At 58.1% G+C, this 15,660-nt stretch overlaps 1 protein-coding gene across 1 annotated transcript in view; it reads right to left on the bottom strand.

Annotated features, from left to right (window-relative positions):
* The window catches only part of COL23A1 (collagen type XXIII alpha 1 chain), a 318,576-nt gene that overhangs the window by 23,871 nt on the left and 279,045 nt on the right, over nt 1-15,660 (bottom strand). The window contains exons 6-8 of the mRNA XM_070570148.1: nt 5,243-5,269; nt 3,272-3,298; nt 1,610-1,636 (exon numbers count right to left, since the gene is read on the bottom strand). Coding sequence (XP_070426249.1) covers nt 1,610-1,636; nt 3,272-3,298; nt 5,243-5,269 — 81 coding nt within the window. The remainder of the gene's footprint in view (nt 1-1,609; nt 1,637-3,271; nt 3,299-5,242; nt 5,270-15,660) is intronic.

Raw genomic sequence — 15,660 nt, 5'->3', positions numbered from 1 at the left:
GCACAGAGATCCACATGTAGGTGCTCCCCAGCTGAGCTCCCAGCCAACAGCCACATTGACTGGCCATGTCAGGGTGCCATCACCTTGGACTCCAGGCCCAGCTGTCTCTGCTGCAACAGGAGAGACCCCAGCCAACCCAGGGGGTCATGAGAGATAGTGGCCCACTGTTGTTTCAAGGTGCGGAACTTTCGGGGGTGGAGGATGTTTCACAGGCGGCTGGAACATGGGGACAGTGTGGAGTCTATCCATGAAGAGGGGAGGGGCTGGGGAAGGGATCTCCTCCTCCGTGACACCCGGGCTGGGGGAATTCTAGCCTGTTGAGGAGCGGGCATCTTTGTTTGGAAGATCAGCTTCCATACCCACCAGAAAGCAAGCAAAAGGGTTTTTCTCAGCAGCCACAAGACTCAACACGGGTGCCCTTTCTTCGACTGTAGGGAAATCTCACCAGCTTTGTGTGGCCTTGCCCTCACCCTCCCATCAAAGGCCCAGCAGCACAGATTAGCTCTGTCTTGGGGGTACCCAGCCTGGCCAGTCCCCTTCCTCGCTCCCAGGTCAAATGCCCGACCACCCCATGATGTGGGCCCAGCTGGCCTCCTTTCACAAATGGGGCTCAGAATCATAAGACTGCAGAGCTGGGACTGGGATCCAGCCCACGCTCTCGGTGCCGCGGCCCCTTTCCCTTTTCATTGCCCCATATATAGTGCCTCCCCTCCCTGTCCTCCTGCTCCATTCCCGCCTCCAGGTTGGCAGATGCTCACCCTGTGTGATGGGCCCACTGCCTACAATTTCCACCCCACGACCTTCTTAAAAGCAACCGGGAGTGTGCCACACTCCTGCCTTTCTCTGGGCAGCTGATGCCCACCTCTCAGCCTCCGCCGCCTCCCACCCGGCTGTGGTGGAAATGGCGAAGGCACGTGTCTAGGGCCGCTTAAGTGACCCTTCGGCCAGATCTGTTTTGTGGGCCCACCCTACCTAGGGTCTCCACTCTGCTTCAGCCACCATTGAAGAGACCCCAGGTGGGGCACAAGGTACTTCTGAGGCCCTGGGCCCAGGAGGCACCCAGGGCCAGGGGTAGCCTGGGCAGAGACTCTAATCCACTGTCCCCATGCTGGGTGCTGGCTACCCCCTTTGATGACTGCAACGAGTCTTTACCACGGCGGCTGAGGGTAGAGGCTGTCACCCCTACTTGGTGGGTGAAACTGAGTCTCAGAGCGAAAGTGACTCGCTCGGGACGCGTGGCTGGGAAGTGGCAGAGTTGAGTGAGCTCAGGGCTGCTGACCCCAGAGCCTTCCCTCTTCCTGGGGAGCCAGTTGCCCTCAGAAAGGTCAGTCTCTAGTCTGGGACCAGTGCCAGCCCCACTGTCTACCTATCCATGGTGATAAGTGTCACGGGGATGTCTGCCAGAGACCCCTCGTCTGTGCAGCGGCTTCCACCCAGCGGCCTCTAAGGGAAACCACGTGGCGGGACAGAGCTCGGGTCGGGAGGTGGGGCTGCTCACCCACCTCTTTCTGTGATAAGCTGCAGGGACCCACAAGAAACACTGGACATGCCACATTATAACATAAAACAACCATGTGGGGGTGGTGAGGGGGTGTCACTCAGTTCTTACCCGGGGGCCAAAGTCTCCTGGTGCACCCTAGGGAAAACAAGGGAGACACCTCAGCACCTCTACTTCTGTTACTCCTTCACATGTATTGAGCATTGACTGCTCAGCGCTTCACACACACGCTCTCACTTCATCCTAACAAATACAACATGCAGGCTCTATTTTTATCTTCATTTCCAGTGAGGAAACTGAGGCACAGAGAGGCTAAGTGATTTGCCTAAGGTCACGCAGCTAGCAGATCCAGGGCTTGGAAGCAGGTGGTCTGTTATCTATTGCCAGCCCCCAGACATGGTGGAGCAGAGACGAAGGAGCTGCTCCCACCACGTCCCTCGGAATCCCTGAACCTCAGAACAATGAGGCATAATGACAGATCGTTGGTTGGTTTGTTTTTGGTGAGAAAATTGGCCCTGAGCTAACATCTGTTTCCAATCTTCCTCTTTTTTTTTGTTCTCCCCAAACCCCCAGTTCATAGTCATATATTCCAGTTGTGAGTGCCTCTAGTTTGGCTATGTGGGACGCTGCCTCAGCAGGGCCTGAGGAGCCGTGCCATATCCGCACCCAGGATCCGAACCAGTGAACCTTGGGCCGCCTAAGCAGAGCCTGTGAACTTAACCACTCGGCCACGGGGCTGGCCCTAATTGACTGTTTTAAGTCACCAAGTTTTGGGGCAGTGTGTTATGCAGTGATGGATGCCAAGACATCGATTTCCCTCTGGTTTCAAAGCCCCTGCCTTACTCATTTCTTCAACTTGGTGGCATCAGCCAGAACCAAGGGGGCAGGCAATCAGTGCGTCTGCCAAGTGCACGAGCGCCTCATCATCTATGAAGGATGCAGACCATGGCCTCCTGCATCTTCCCCATGGCTCGGTGAGCTTGGCTTTAATTTACATATGGAGAAACCGAGGCCCACAGAGCCAGGCTACTTACCAAAGGCCACACAGTTGGTGGTGGAGCTGGAAGGCAACCCTGAGGCTCTGAACACCAGATCCTGCGCCCTGCTCAGCCCTGGTGCTGGACTGGAACCCTGGCCGCCCTTCCATAGAGGGCCACCTCACAGCACGTGTCAGGAGTAGACGTGGCCCAGCTCCACCCAGCGCTTCCCTGGAAGCGTCCGCGTCCCACCACACCCAGGTCTGCTCTGGTCCCTCCGTCCCCTGCTCCCTTCTGAGGCACCTGGAGGTCCTAGCCCTTCATGGGTGTGGCTGTGACATTTCGTGCCAATGCCAGGGAAGCTCTTCTCACAAGGGCTTGAAAGATTCCAGAGGCAGCTGTCTGTCATCTGTTTTCCTAGGGGGTGGGGGCATCCTTCCCACAAAGACTGCCATCAACAGCCATGTTCAACCCCCCGGGCTCTCCTGGCACCGTCTCCATGATTAATTACGGTGGAAGCTTGTCATTCTGGGCAGACTGTGCTTTGAGTTTTGTCACGCTCCGGTGCCAGGAGAACTCAGATTTAACCCTCCAGGCATTTTAAATTGTCAAATGTAAGCCTTGTAACTATTTTAGGAGGTAGGCACTACTACCTCCACTTTACAGATGGGGAAACTGAGGCTCTAGGAGGGGCTGTGACATGCCCAAGGTCACCCTCTGGAACTGGGGTTTGGCGGCAGGTTTCTGGCATCCTTCATCAGCCTCCTGCATCTGGACAGCCTCCAGCATCACTTACCTTTTCCCCCTTGGGGCCTGGAAGTCCCTGGAGAAGGAAGGTGGAGAAAGAATAGGCGTGAATGAGGAGGATTAGGCTGGCCCCACTTCCTGCTTCCCTACGGCTTTCTTTCTTTCTTTCTTTTTTTAGGAAAATTAGCCCTGAGCTAACTACTGCCAATCCTCCTGTTTTTGCTGAGGAAGACTGGCTCTGAGCTAACATCCATGCCGATCTTCCTCTACTTTATACGTGGGACGCCTACCATAGCATGGCTTGCCAAGCAGTACCATGTCCGCATCTGGGTTCTGAACCGACGAACCCTGGGCCACCAAGAAGTGCGCACTTAACAGCTGAGCCACTGGGCCGGCCACTTCCCTATGGCTTTGGAGGCAGAAGGGCTGGTGCTGCTGAGCCGAGCTGCGGCCGACTGGAAAAGCACACAGGCCCGCCAGCTCTTAATGAGGGCTGCCTGTGCTGGCCCCAGGGAAGCTCCACACCTCAGTGCTCAGCATGAGGGAGGTGGGGGCTGAGGGGTCACCAGCGAGGGCCCACTGGCATGCCCTCAGCAGGGACAGGGCCATACGTGTTAGCCACTCCTCCGAGAGATCAGAGCCTCCCTGTTAGCACCTGCTGTGCTGGGTGTTGGCGAGGAGGCCACTGCTCTCAGAGTCCGGGGTGTGAGGGTGGGGTGGCTCCACGCAGGCCATGGTGGCCACCATTGCTCTCTGGAGGCAGGGAAATGTGTCTCTTTCAATCCTGCCAAGTTACCAGACCTTCTAGGGAAGAAGGTCAGGCCACAAGGCACTGACTGTGGGGCTCAGAGTCCCCAGCGTGGGGGCCGGGCTGGGGAAGGCCAGCTTGGGGCTGGCACTCTTGGTGAGGGGCTGACCTGCTCACCATCTCCATCCCTCCCCAAACCATCCATTATCCCTTCAGCCCGTAATGGATTCACTCGTTCATTCATTCAACAACTTGTCCATCCAGGTAGTCAGTTCTTTCCTCCATCCTCTAATAATGCGCGTAGCATCCGTTAACTCCTCAGTCATTTGTCATTCATTCAATAGGTCATTCATTTCTTCACTCACTTGTCTGTTAAACCACTGTACATTTAACTGTCTGTATGATAAGTGATTCATTACCTCATTTGACTGTCCTTCCATCTGTCCATCTATCCATCCATCTATTCATCCATCCATCCACCCATCCGTCCATCTGGCCTTCTGTTCATCAATGCATTCATCTATTTGTCCTTCCTGCCTTCCTTCCATCTATCCATCCATCTGTCTATCTACCCATTTGTCCTTCTTTCCTTCTTTCCATGCATCTATCCATCACCCATCCGTCCATCTGTCCATCCATCCATCTGTCCTTCCTTCCATCAATCTATCCACAATCCATTCATCAATCCATTAGTTTTTCTGTTCATCCATCCATCCACCCACCCATCCATCCACCCACCCATCCATCCACCCATCCATCCATCCATCCATCCACATCCAATTATTTATTTTATTATGCTGTCTGTCTGTGCATCTTATTCCTTCTGCTGCTGATGCCTGTTGACCACAGGCTCTTGGCTCAGCTGTTGAGAACTCCTCAGCCCAATGCCTACCATCTAAGTCTTGAGACCAAATGGGGAAATGCCTTGTGCCTGGGGCCTGCTGGGAGGGACTTGTATGTTTTGAAGGCTGACTAGATGCTAAGGGTGGGACTGTCCACGGTTCTCCACATCCCCAGCATCCCTGTGGGGAGGATCAAGTGCCTGTTTGACAGACAGAAGCCTCAGGCTCAGGAGGTGAAGAGGCCTCCCTAAGGTCGCACAGTCAGCAGGTGGTTGAGCTAGATTTGAACTCAAGCCTGACACCCAAATGGCTTCTCTCTGAGCTGAGCCAGGTTCTCAGTGGCCCTTCCCTTTGGTGCCCCATGGTCATTCCCATCCCCCAGGGGCAGCCCCATCCCAAGACCACCGAGAACTGCCCTGTCATCACTTACGGGCTTGCCATCCAGACCCAGTGGCCCCTGGAAAACGAGAGAGAGAGAGAGCAGAGGTTACACGCTGGAAAGGCGTTCCTCTGTGTTTTACGACCCAGAGGCACTACTGAGTGACGCAAGAGCACAGGCTGTCCTGAGCCTGCGCTCTGGCCATGTTGCACGCGGACTTGGGCTGGGGACAGCTGGGTGATGTCTGCCGCCCAGAATCCCCTCCTCTGACAACAGAGCCCGACTTCTTCTCCAGAACCGCCCCCATCCACCTCCTCGGGGCTTGGGCGAGTGGTTCAGGGTGGGCGTCATGCCTGGGACTTTGAGTGGTGGCGCTTTCAGGGAAAGAGGGCTCTTTTCTCCTGAGGGTCTAAGCCCGGAGCTCCTGGGGCACCACGTGGCTTGAGAAAGAGCCCACAGAGAAGAAGGCAGAGCTGAGAGACAGAGAGAGAGACAGGGCGAAAGGCCTGGGGCTGAGGCTATCCCGCACACTTCCGTTTGTCAGCTGATCCGTTTGTTTCCCTTAAGCCAGCTTGCACTGAGCTTGTCGACTGCGCCTTGTTGCCGACTGACTGTGTCCCTCCACAGCCTCATGCTGAAACCTGGCCCCTAAGGTGACAGCAGTAGGAGGGGGCCTTTGGGCAGTGACTAGGTCATGAGGGTGGAGCCCTCAGGAATGGGATTAGTGACCTTGTAAAGAGCGCCCAGAGAGCACTCTGGCTCTCTCTCCACCACGTGAGGACACAGGGAGAAGTCTGCAGCCTGCGAGAGGGCTCCCACCAGAAGCCGACCGTGTGGCACCCTGATCTCGACTTGGGGTCTCCAGAACTGTGGGAGATAGATGTCTCTTGCCATAGGTCACCTAGGCGCCGGCACTGTCAGAGCCATGGGAATGAGCACAGCTGAGCAAAGCCACGCAACATGAAGCTGGATGCTGTGCATCGGGGCATCAGGGGACCCGGGCTCTGTGCTGCCTGCAGAGGGCACAGCAGCCCCCACCAGTCCCCTCCCCCTGTCCACGCAGCCACTCCACACAGCCTTGCCGAGCTCCACCTCTGTGTGGGAGTGTAGAGGAAGGCAACCGGCCTGCTGCTGATTGAGTCCCTCTGGTCTCTGCCAACCCCTGTCCTCGTCCCCGCCACTGTCTCCTCATCCCCACATATACTTCACCCTCGACCCCAGCAAATGTTCTAGGAAGCTCCACCTTCCTGAGCCTTTGCACGCACTGCCCGTCTGCCTGTCACATTCTTCCTGCCTTTGTGCATCTTCAGCTTGGTTACCTCCTCTTCCATGAAGCCCTCCAGGCTTCTCCACTGTCCAGAGTCAGGCCATCTGTCCTTGTGCCCAGCACATATTCTAGCTGTTGCGCATGACACAATGTATTGTTAATGTGTGGTCTACATAAGTCTTCCAGAGGATCCAGGAAAAAGGTCTGATTCCTGGGCTCCAGTGCTCGGATGAGGCCTGGCATGGAGCATGTGCTGGTAAATGTGGGCTGAGTCAACCATGGAAGGGTAGCAGGAAAGATGAGCCATGGGCAAATACATATAACACGACATGGGAAGTGAAGGGGTGGGGCAGGCAGTCTGCTGCCAGTTCTGAGCAGGGAGAGGGCGCAGCGGCTGTGGGGCATTGGAAAAGATTAGGGAGTGCCACCTTGAGAAAGTGGCATCTGGGGATTTTGACAAGCAGCTGTGTGTGGGTAGAAAACAGCCCAGCAAAGGCAGGGGGGAGGGAGCGTGCAGGGGCCCGTGAGTAGAGGGGCATCTCCAGTGTCGGTACTGACCCCGACCTCTGGTCTCTCACAGCCTCACATGGGTTTGGCCCGTCACTCCTCGTGGTTCCACTGCTGAGGCTGCCTCCCCTGGCCCAGCGTCCTCTGTGGCCAGCAACAGCTTCTGCCTTTGTGTCGCCCCATATCTCTGTTTCCCTGAGCTCTCTGCTTCTTTCACATCTTCATGCCTTTGTCTGGGCTGTTCCCTCGGTTTGTAATGCCTTTCCTTGCCTCCTCTGCTCAGCGAGAGCGACGCATCCCCTGAGACAGTCTGTGGCTCTGGGAGCTGGTCTCTCCTCCTTGGGTGTGAACACAGTCTGGGAACAGGGGACCCCACTTGTGGGGTCCAGGAGTAAACGGCCAGTTTCCTGGCTCGACCTCCAGGTTGCCCTGGGTGGGGACAGTAAATCTGCGCCCTCAGGGCCTGGATCCAGGTGGGAGCCAGGGCGATCCTGAAATCCAGCTCGAGTGCTTCCAGCCGCAGCCTCGGGCCGGCTGGGGGCTGCACAGTGTGGCAATGGCCTGGGGGCAGCCGGGGCCCAGGAGGCCGGGAGTGGGGCCATCCCAAAGTCTTGGGGTCCAGGCCCTGGGGCTCCCGGTCAGGGCCTCAGCCCCAGCCACAGGCGCAGTTCCTGTCCCTGCTCCTGAGGCTGAACAGGCCTGGCCCTGGCTGGCCTGTCTCCTTCTGTGGGCTTCTGGCTGTCCTGACCCCTGGAGCCACACGCCTGAGGCCTCCTCCCCCCAGCAGCCCTGCCCCTCCTCCACCCCCATGCTCGGCCCTGCCGGGCTTCCTCAGGACCCTGTCCCCCTCACATCTCTACCCTGGACCCCTCACCCAGACCCGGCCCTTTCAGCTGCCATAGCACTCGGGGGGCCCAGGCCCATCCTGGGTGTCTTCTGGAGCTCTTCGTGGCCCCCACACTCGGTCTAAATCACCAGAGCAACTCTGTCAGGCCAGTGTTACCACTCTCGCCTTACAGAGGAAACCGAGGCCCAGCAAGGGAAGACCTTGGGGCCCAAGGCCATGCAGCCAGTAACAGGCTGGGCTGGAGCCGAGGACAGAGGTCTGTTCCATGTCCCCTCTGAACTCAAGTCCCCGCAGTGGCCTCGCCTGGCTTCCGGCCACTCTTGCTCTCTAGTCCGCCCTTGCATGCCTCTGCTCAGGTCTTCCCTGCTCCACCCCACTGCCCACTTGACCTTACCTCCCCATGGGCCCCTGGCCACCTCGTCCGGTGTGGCTGCCACCACAGTCTGTGCCCAGGCCCTGCGTGCGCCTGTGTGTCCTGCTAAACCGAGCCCAAATACGGCGCAAACTTCACCCGTCTGTCAATCTGTCAATGCAGATGGAAATGACAAAGACTACAGTACAGCTTAGGACTGAATAGGGCCTTTCCTCTTTGTGGCCGGAAGCAGGCACTGAGTGGGCCTCACAGCTAGGTCACAGGCAGTGGCTGGGGCAAGAACCAGCCTTAGGGCCTGGACTGCGTACAGGGTTCAAGGTGACCCCCAGTAAAGCCAGGACACAGAGCAGGGCCAGGTCCCAGGGAAGCCGGCACCCTGCCCCTTAGGACCACAGCGGGGGAGACTCTCCAGGGTCTGTCCACGAACGTCCATCGCTTGCGACTCCACTGAGCCCTGCCAGACCCTGATGGCGGCTGCCCTCGCTGCAGGCCTGGGAGGCAGGCCACGGTTCCACCCTGTAGCTGAGGAAGCTGAGCAATGGGATCGCTCAAGGGCTGAAAGAGGCCCTACTGTCCCCAGAGCCCCCCCTCCCACAGCACAGGGCAGCAGAGTGACAGATGGCTAATCCAGGGGTCCTGGGGTGGAGCCTCACAGGCCTTGACTTCCTTCAGGGATTCCTGGTCCATCTGTCTCCCACACTAAGCAGACTCTCCCCTGGCAGTACTCTCTGGACTCTCTTTCACTCTGATCCTCTGCCAGAGAGAGCAGTGAGTCAGACAGACACACTTGCTGTGTGACCCTGGGGGAGCCAGTCAACCTCTCTGAGCCTGAGCATCCTCATCACCTGTTCTCCCCAGCACTGCTGTTCCTTCCTGCCCTGGCTTCACTCCAGTATTGCCCTAAACTTTGTAGTACCCATGTGCTCCTGACAGCCCTTGGGAGTGGAAAAGAGCTGCCTAGTGGTCTCACGGGTCCATCTGGTGCCCCTTGAGGCCCCATGCACTGTCATCCATTACACTGTTTCCTGGACGTAAGCTGTGCTTTCCCATTTCCCTCCACTGCACAGTGTCCTTCCTCCAGCTGGAGAACTCCTACTCATTCTTCAAGGCCAAGCTTAAAGGGCCCCTCTTCTGGGAGCCTCCCCAGGGGGGAGCAGCATCCACTCGGCCTGTCTGCCACAGAGCTGTGTCCCACTCCTCTTGAGCAAAGCCCTGTGGCTGAGCTCCAGGAGGCACGTGGAGCCATTGGAGGGGGCAGGCTCTGGCTATCCCATATGCCAGCTGGTGACTGTGGGCCTCGCCACCTGTGACGGGCAGAGGGCCCCCCGGCCTCGCTGACCTGTGTGTGGTTCTGCTGGAAAGGCCTCTGCACTGAGTGGAGGTGTAAACCGAGGAAGGGATAGGACGCCGCCAGCCTCCTCTCTCCTCGCCGCGCCTCCTGGGGGCAGCACTCGCACCAGCCCTGTGTGGTCCTTCTGGAAGCAGTCCACGCCGACAGAAGCTCGCACACAGAGCCCCTGCCTTTCTTATTTTTAAAGCCCTGGATGGGCTGAACAGTATCCATCTATGGGTCCATCTGCCTTGGATGACAGGACTCTGGCTCCTGGCCCACCAGGTGCACTGCAGCCTGCCCTCCTCACTCTGGGTGCCCACCACGCACGTGAGACCCTGGGCATCAACCCCATGGCCCTTCCCTGGACTAATACCTGTAGTCTCTCCCACACACTGCCCTGGAGAGCTTTCTAGAATGCAAATCTGACCACACTGCTCTCCTTCTTGAGCCACTCTGGGGAGCCCCACTCCTGAAGGATGACATCCTGGTCTGGTGCCCGAAGCCCCTGTCCTGGCCCGGGCACGGAGCGCACGTCCTGATCTGGCCCCTCCCAGGGCTGGGACCATCTCTGGGGCATCGCTGGGTCCCCAGGCCCAGCTCCAGGGCATCTGCTGCATCGATGGGAAGCACACAGAGCTGTTGGTGCCCTGCTTTTCCAGCAGTGTCTGCTGCAGAAGAGAGCCCAGGCTGTGCCCTCGGCTTCGTTCAGCTCCACAGGGGGCCTCAGTGCCGCCCGCTGTCTCTGGAAGTTCCGACCACCAGACCTCAGCTGCCCTTCCTGAGAGTGACCGTGGGCCTCCTGTCTCCCAGGTGGATGCCGCCCTCCCTGGTACATTGACGGGGTCATCGATGGTGCAGCCTTGGTCCCCGAGGTCTCTTTCTGGTGTGTGAGAAGCCCCATAAGGGGCAGAAAACCAATTTTCCCACCTAGAGGCCTGCCTATATTTGGGATCACAGAGCTCTTGGCTCCCAGGACTTGGAGTTTTAAAAGAGTGAATGAAATGTGTAGTTTCCGAATGAAGGCAGAGGGTGCAGTGTGAGCGCTTTTGAACGCCCACTGAGCTGAGGGAAAGTCACCTCCAGTTTCCCCGGAACCCAGAGCGGAGCTGCGCGTGGTTGGAGCTGCTGCCCAGCTGAGTCCCGCGGCAAACACAGAAACCCCGTGTGTGAATATTTACGGAGCAGAGGTGTGCCTGGCCTTGAGGATGGAGCCGACCCACAGCTGTGGCCTCGGTCTGTGGGGGTGGCTCTGGGCTCATCTCTGATGACACCTAGGCAAGAGAGCCGTGCCAAGGCCCCTGAATTCTCTGTCTGGGGAAACAGCTGACCCTGAGAGGCTGCTGGGTGACCAGCGGTCACTGGGAGTCACTGAGGAGACTCAGAGAGGAGTACGGCAGAGGAAGGAAACAGCCTGGCTTTGGAGTCAGACAGACCTCCTGGCCTGAGGGCATGATTCTGATCCCTCTGGTCCTGGGGTACACTGGTCCCTAGGCTGTGAACCTGGAGGACAGGCCCTGCCCATAGTTACCCTACACAATGCCCTTCCCAAACTGATGTCCCATGGACCACTTTCTGCAGAGTAACAGGCTTGCCTGAGGAAGGGGATTCCAGTCAAGCAAGTTTGAGAAACACTGCGTTACACCCTGTGAAATAGGTTTCTTTCCCCCGAGACGTATCTGAGCCATCATTCTGCTTGTGGGCTTCCAGGAGGGCAGTGTTCCCAGCCTCACCAGAGCCCCCGTCTCAGGGCCTGGCTGAGTCTTGGCAAAGCAACTGTGCTGGGAGGCTGCGTGGGCTGTCTAGGAACTAGCGTTTCCACGAGCTGGAAGGAGGTCTGAGCCTGGCTCCAGGTGCTCTAAGGAGAAACATCCCAGGGAAGGGCCAGGGGCTTGTCTGAAGGAAGCCAAGAACAAACATGGGGTAGGGGCACAGCCAGGCTGGACCAAGGTGGGGCATGGCCAGGCTGGGCGTCCCAGCGGACCACAAACGGGTTCTGAGCCGTATGGGGCCGTTTCAGGAAGGTGGGCGGGCTGGAGCAACAGAGCCCAGCCTAGGTGCAGGCATGTCCTGGGTGCTGGGGGCTTCTTCCATCAAGGCAGCCCTCCCCTGCCCCAGACCGTGGGGTGCCCACCACCAGCTGTCCCCGTTCCCTCCCTTGCGTCTCCCACAGGAGGAGCGGGGAGGAACGGTGCTCGGGGCAGCCTCCGGAGCGAAAGCAGGGCTTGGGCCTTGTCTGAGTTCGAATCCCGCTCGGGGCCTCAGCTTCCACAGCGCAGTGATCCTGAGGGTCAGAGGCCACAGCATTGTGCCTGCAGGGCTCAGCCTCCGCCCCCCGCCCCCCGCCTGATCAAAGCCGTGGAATCCAGCAGAGGTTTTCAACGCCTGCTGCCCTCCGCGAAACCCCACAGCTGTTTACAAGCCTGGGGTCTGCTTTCAATCACTCTTTCTCTGTGGAGATCAGCTGGGCTCCAGAACGTTTCCGGATGTGTGAGAAGCAGGCCAGGCGGGCAGGGCCCCGTGCTGGCTCTGCCCCAGGCCTTGCTCAGGGACCTGAGGGATCCCAGAGCCTCAGTGTCCTCATCTTTAAAATGGAGGTCATGCCCTCTTCTCCCAGATGACAAGTTCAAGATGGGTCCCAGGTCAGTCTCCTTTGTCTTCTTCTCTCCCAGACCAACCCAAGACATGCACCCCCACAGGCAAGCTGACTCGGAACTGGGGTCTGCATCGGCCTTGGGGCGGGCAGCAGGGAGTGCCCTTGGTGTGGCCTTCTGGTTGTCTGGCAGTGGGACGCCGGGCTGTGCCCCTGCTGACATCTCCTACCTTCGTGGGTCTGCTCACCCCCTCCCACACCCCGTTGAGTGCTTCCTAAGCAGGGTTCCACAGAGTCATCTTCTGAGAGAAATCAACGAGTGTGGTGAAAGAGGGGCCGTTTCTTGGTGAAATAAGTTTGGGACGTGGAGCAGGCTGGCTCCAACGCTGCAGCTTCTCAAAATTCACCCTTGAATGAGGCCTCACAGGAACCATGTTGGCTACGGCTTAGGCCTCCCAATTGGCAGAGAGTCTGCTGAACTGAACTAAAGCAATAAACTGGCCGTGCTCAGACGCAGGCAGGAGTAGATGCCCAGACCGGCCGGGGCTGGGGGACTGTCCTGCTTTCTGGTTGTAATTAACGCTGACGGCTCCCATCGGGGAATGGAGCCCTCACAATGCACTGGGACGGGGCCCCTGGGTAAGGGGGCTTACCAGGATTATCAGTCCAGGCCCCGTAATTATGGACCAGATGTTGACAATTCATCAAATTACAAGGCGGTTGGGGCCTGGGGTCCCGCATGGGACATGCACATTCCTGTGTGAAGGCTGCCTCATTATGGCTGTCCAGCAGGCAAGGGGCTGGATGGGCAGCCCCCTCAGGGAAGGTCAGTACCACGTGGTTGTGATTTCTCAGGCCAGGCTCTGTGCACATACGTGGGCCACAGCAAGACTGGCCGTGCTTAGCGATTTCCCAGACGCGAACTCCTGCCCTAGGCAGAGGGAAGAAAGGACGCTCACTTCTTAGGTCCAGCCCGGCGGCAGCTTGGGCCTCAGTGGAAACACGCAGTCCCTCCCGTGGAGCCCCTCCTGGAATCTGGGGTGCTCTGTCAAGAGGCTCTGCAGTCACCTATTGCACCCCCACTCACAGTGAGCTGTGGGGGCTTTAGCCGGGTGGGGTCCCCGGAGCCTGCTGAGGTCAGGCCCTGCCCCTCACCTGCTCCTCGGCCTACCCCCGCTGCTGCCCTCCCGCTCCTTGTCTGCACGGGGAAGGGCTGGGCCTAGACAGGGCTGGCCTGGAGCCAAGTTTGGTTTAGTCTTTGCAGTTGAAAAAGACCAAAACTGACTGAATTAGTTGTAACATTTAAAAACTGGAATGTTTCATATAAACATCCAGAGTTTGGACCATTCCTGAAAAGTTGGAAGTTCTCACACCCCGGGCTCCCCCGGGCCTGGCAATACCTTCTGGGTCAAGTGCTCCTTCAACTGGGCACCACCCCAGGGCCCCAGGCTCCGCCCCTCCCTACTGCCTCACACCTGGCCTGCTGCCCCGACCAGGTGACCCACCAGCTCTGCAGGGGCATCTGAGTTTGCAGCCCTGAGCCTAGAGAATCGCTGGGTCCCTTTCAGCTCTATGACTCTGCGAGGCCAGGAGCCAGCTGGCTCCTATTTTGGGGAGAGGGCATGCTCCGCAAATATCCCGCATGTGCTGGAAGCAATTACACATGTGTCCACATTCTACATGGTGGCCAGAAGAGGTGCTGCTATGCCTTTGAACTGATCCCCAATCCCCGCTTAAATTACCCACTTGCCAGTTACATGATTACCCCGTCAGCTATCAGGAAAAATCGTTCCTGGGTGTGTGTGGCTGGGGAATGGGGCTGACTCCCACTAGGCGTGGAGGGATGGAAGATGGGTCAGTGAGTGGGGCTGTGTCCATCTGAGGGCCGCCTCTGGCCCGATCTCCAGTTCAGGCACATGGGGCTGGTCTGGAGGAAGGCACTGGAAGGAGCAGATGGGTTGGGGCACCCATTTTGGTGGCAACCTTTGCTGGGGTAGAGATCTAGCAGGATGGAGCAGCAGCTGACCAGAAGGGTGGTGGTCCCAGTGTGGCTTGATGGAGATGTCTACATGATGGAGATAGTCTATGGGGAGGCAGCCTGCCTGGGACAGCACGGCTCAGAAGGTGCCCCTGAGACTGGCATTACTCACTGCTCTGTTTTCCCACCACCTTCTCTCCCCATAGTGACCGTCCTTGAGGCTCCAGTGCCCACTACAGGCCCAGCTCTGAGGGATGTCCGTGAATCTTGGAAGTGCTCCCACCCCAGGCCCCCCAAGCTGGGCTGGTGGCATCCCATTGAATTTGGGTCTGAGCAGCCCCAAAAGGAGGCCCTATTGGTGGAACGACACACTTTTGTATGGGAGATAACCCAGTGGGGCCAATCTCTCCTTAGATGCCCTTCCTGACAGGTGGTTGTGCAGCCCTGGCTTGCACACCTCCAATGATGGGGAACTCACTGCTTCCTGCGTAGTCTGACAGATTTGCAAAACTTTTGTTTAAGTCTGGCCCTTCCCAGGGTGGATGCCACCGCAAATTCCCCCGACTTGTGGCCCCTGGGGAGGCAGCTGACTGGCGTGATGATGCTGAGTGCCCCAGGGCCATCGGCCTGTTGGCCCCCCACCCCTAGTCTCCTGTTCCTTTGTCAGCTTGGCCTGTCTTGAGTGCACCCTCTCTCTGTGCCTTCTGTCTGGACATTCCCCCTGCAGCTCCCCACTTGTCAGCACCTACTTGGCCTTCTGACCTCGGCTTACACCCCTTCCTTGGTGAGGCACACCTGATCCCCACCAGGCCAGGCCAGAGTTACAGGCGCTCACAGCAACCCATGCCATCCCGGCCCTGACCACCATGCCTGGTGAGGTTGGAATTCCCATGAATTTTGCTTCTCTTTCCCATTCAACCACATCCTCCCAGGGGGTAGGGGCTCTTGGATGTATTCCTTGCTATTGTATCCCAAACGCCAAACCAAGTCCCTCAAGCATCATGAGAACACAATGAATATGTGTTGAATGAGGCAACTGCCAAGCGGACGCCTCCATGAATGAATGTTGTTTCCTACGGGCTCGCAAGCCTGGCCTGGGAGCACCAGAGGGCGCTCTTGACCCGCTGAAGGCTGCTCCGGGCGCCCGCTGACTCCTGCCTTTAGACCACATCCTGGGAGGTCAGTCAGGAAGCTGGGCATTGGGGATGCTGCCCCAAGAGGGGCTTCCCCGGCTGGGGTCGGTGACCACCACGGTGGCAGGAACTGTCACTTCCTCAATGCAGCCTGTGTGGCCAGCACTAGGGCTCCTGTGGGGTCATTTACCTGGCTCCCCCAACTGCCAAAGAGGAGTCAGGGATGTGCCTGAGGCGACATGGTCTACAGAACCCCAAAGCCCATTCTCTCCCCACTGCATGAGCAGGACACGGAGCCACATCCCGATTTCAGGAAAGCTGAGTGGACCAGCTTCATGCCCGAATACCTGCCTTCTCTCAAGTGCATGTTCTTGGAAGACCCGAGTTTGCCTCAGTGACCTGCTGCAGGTCTGCGAGCATGCTCTTCCACACAGTGGGAGG

The sequence above is a fragment of the Equus przewalskii genome, chromosome 13 (genome assembly GCF_037783145.1).
Source record: "Equus przewalskii isolate Varuska chromosome 13, EquPr2, whole genome shotgun sequence".
Classification (NCBI taxonomy): Eukaryota; Metazoa; Chordata; class Mammalia; order Perissodactyla; family Equidae; genus Equus; species Equus przewalskii.
This window is presented reverse-complemented; position numbering and strand designations above follow the sequence as displayed.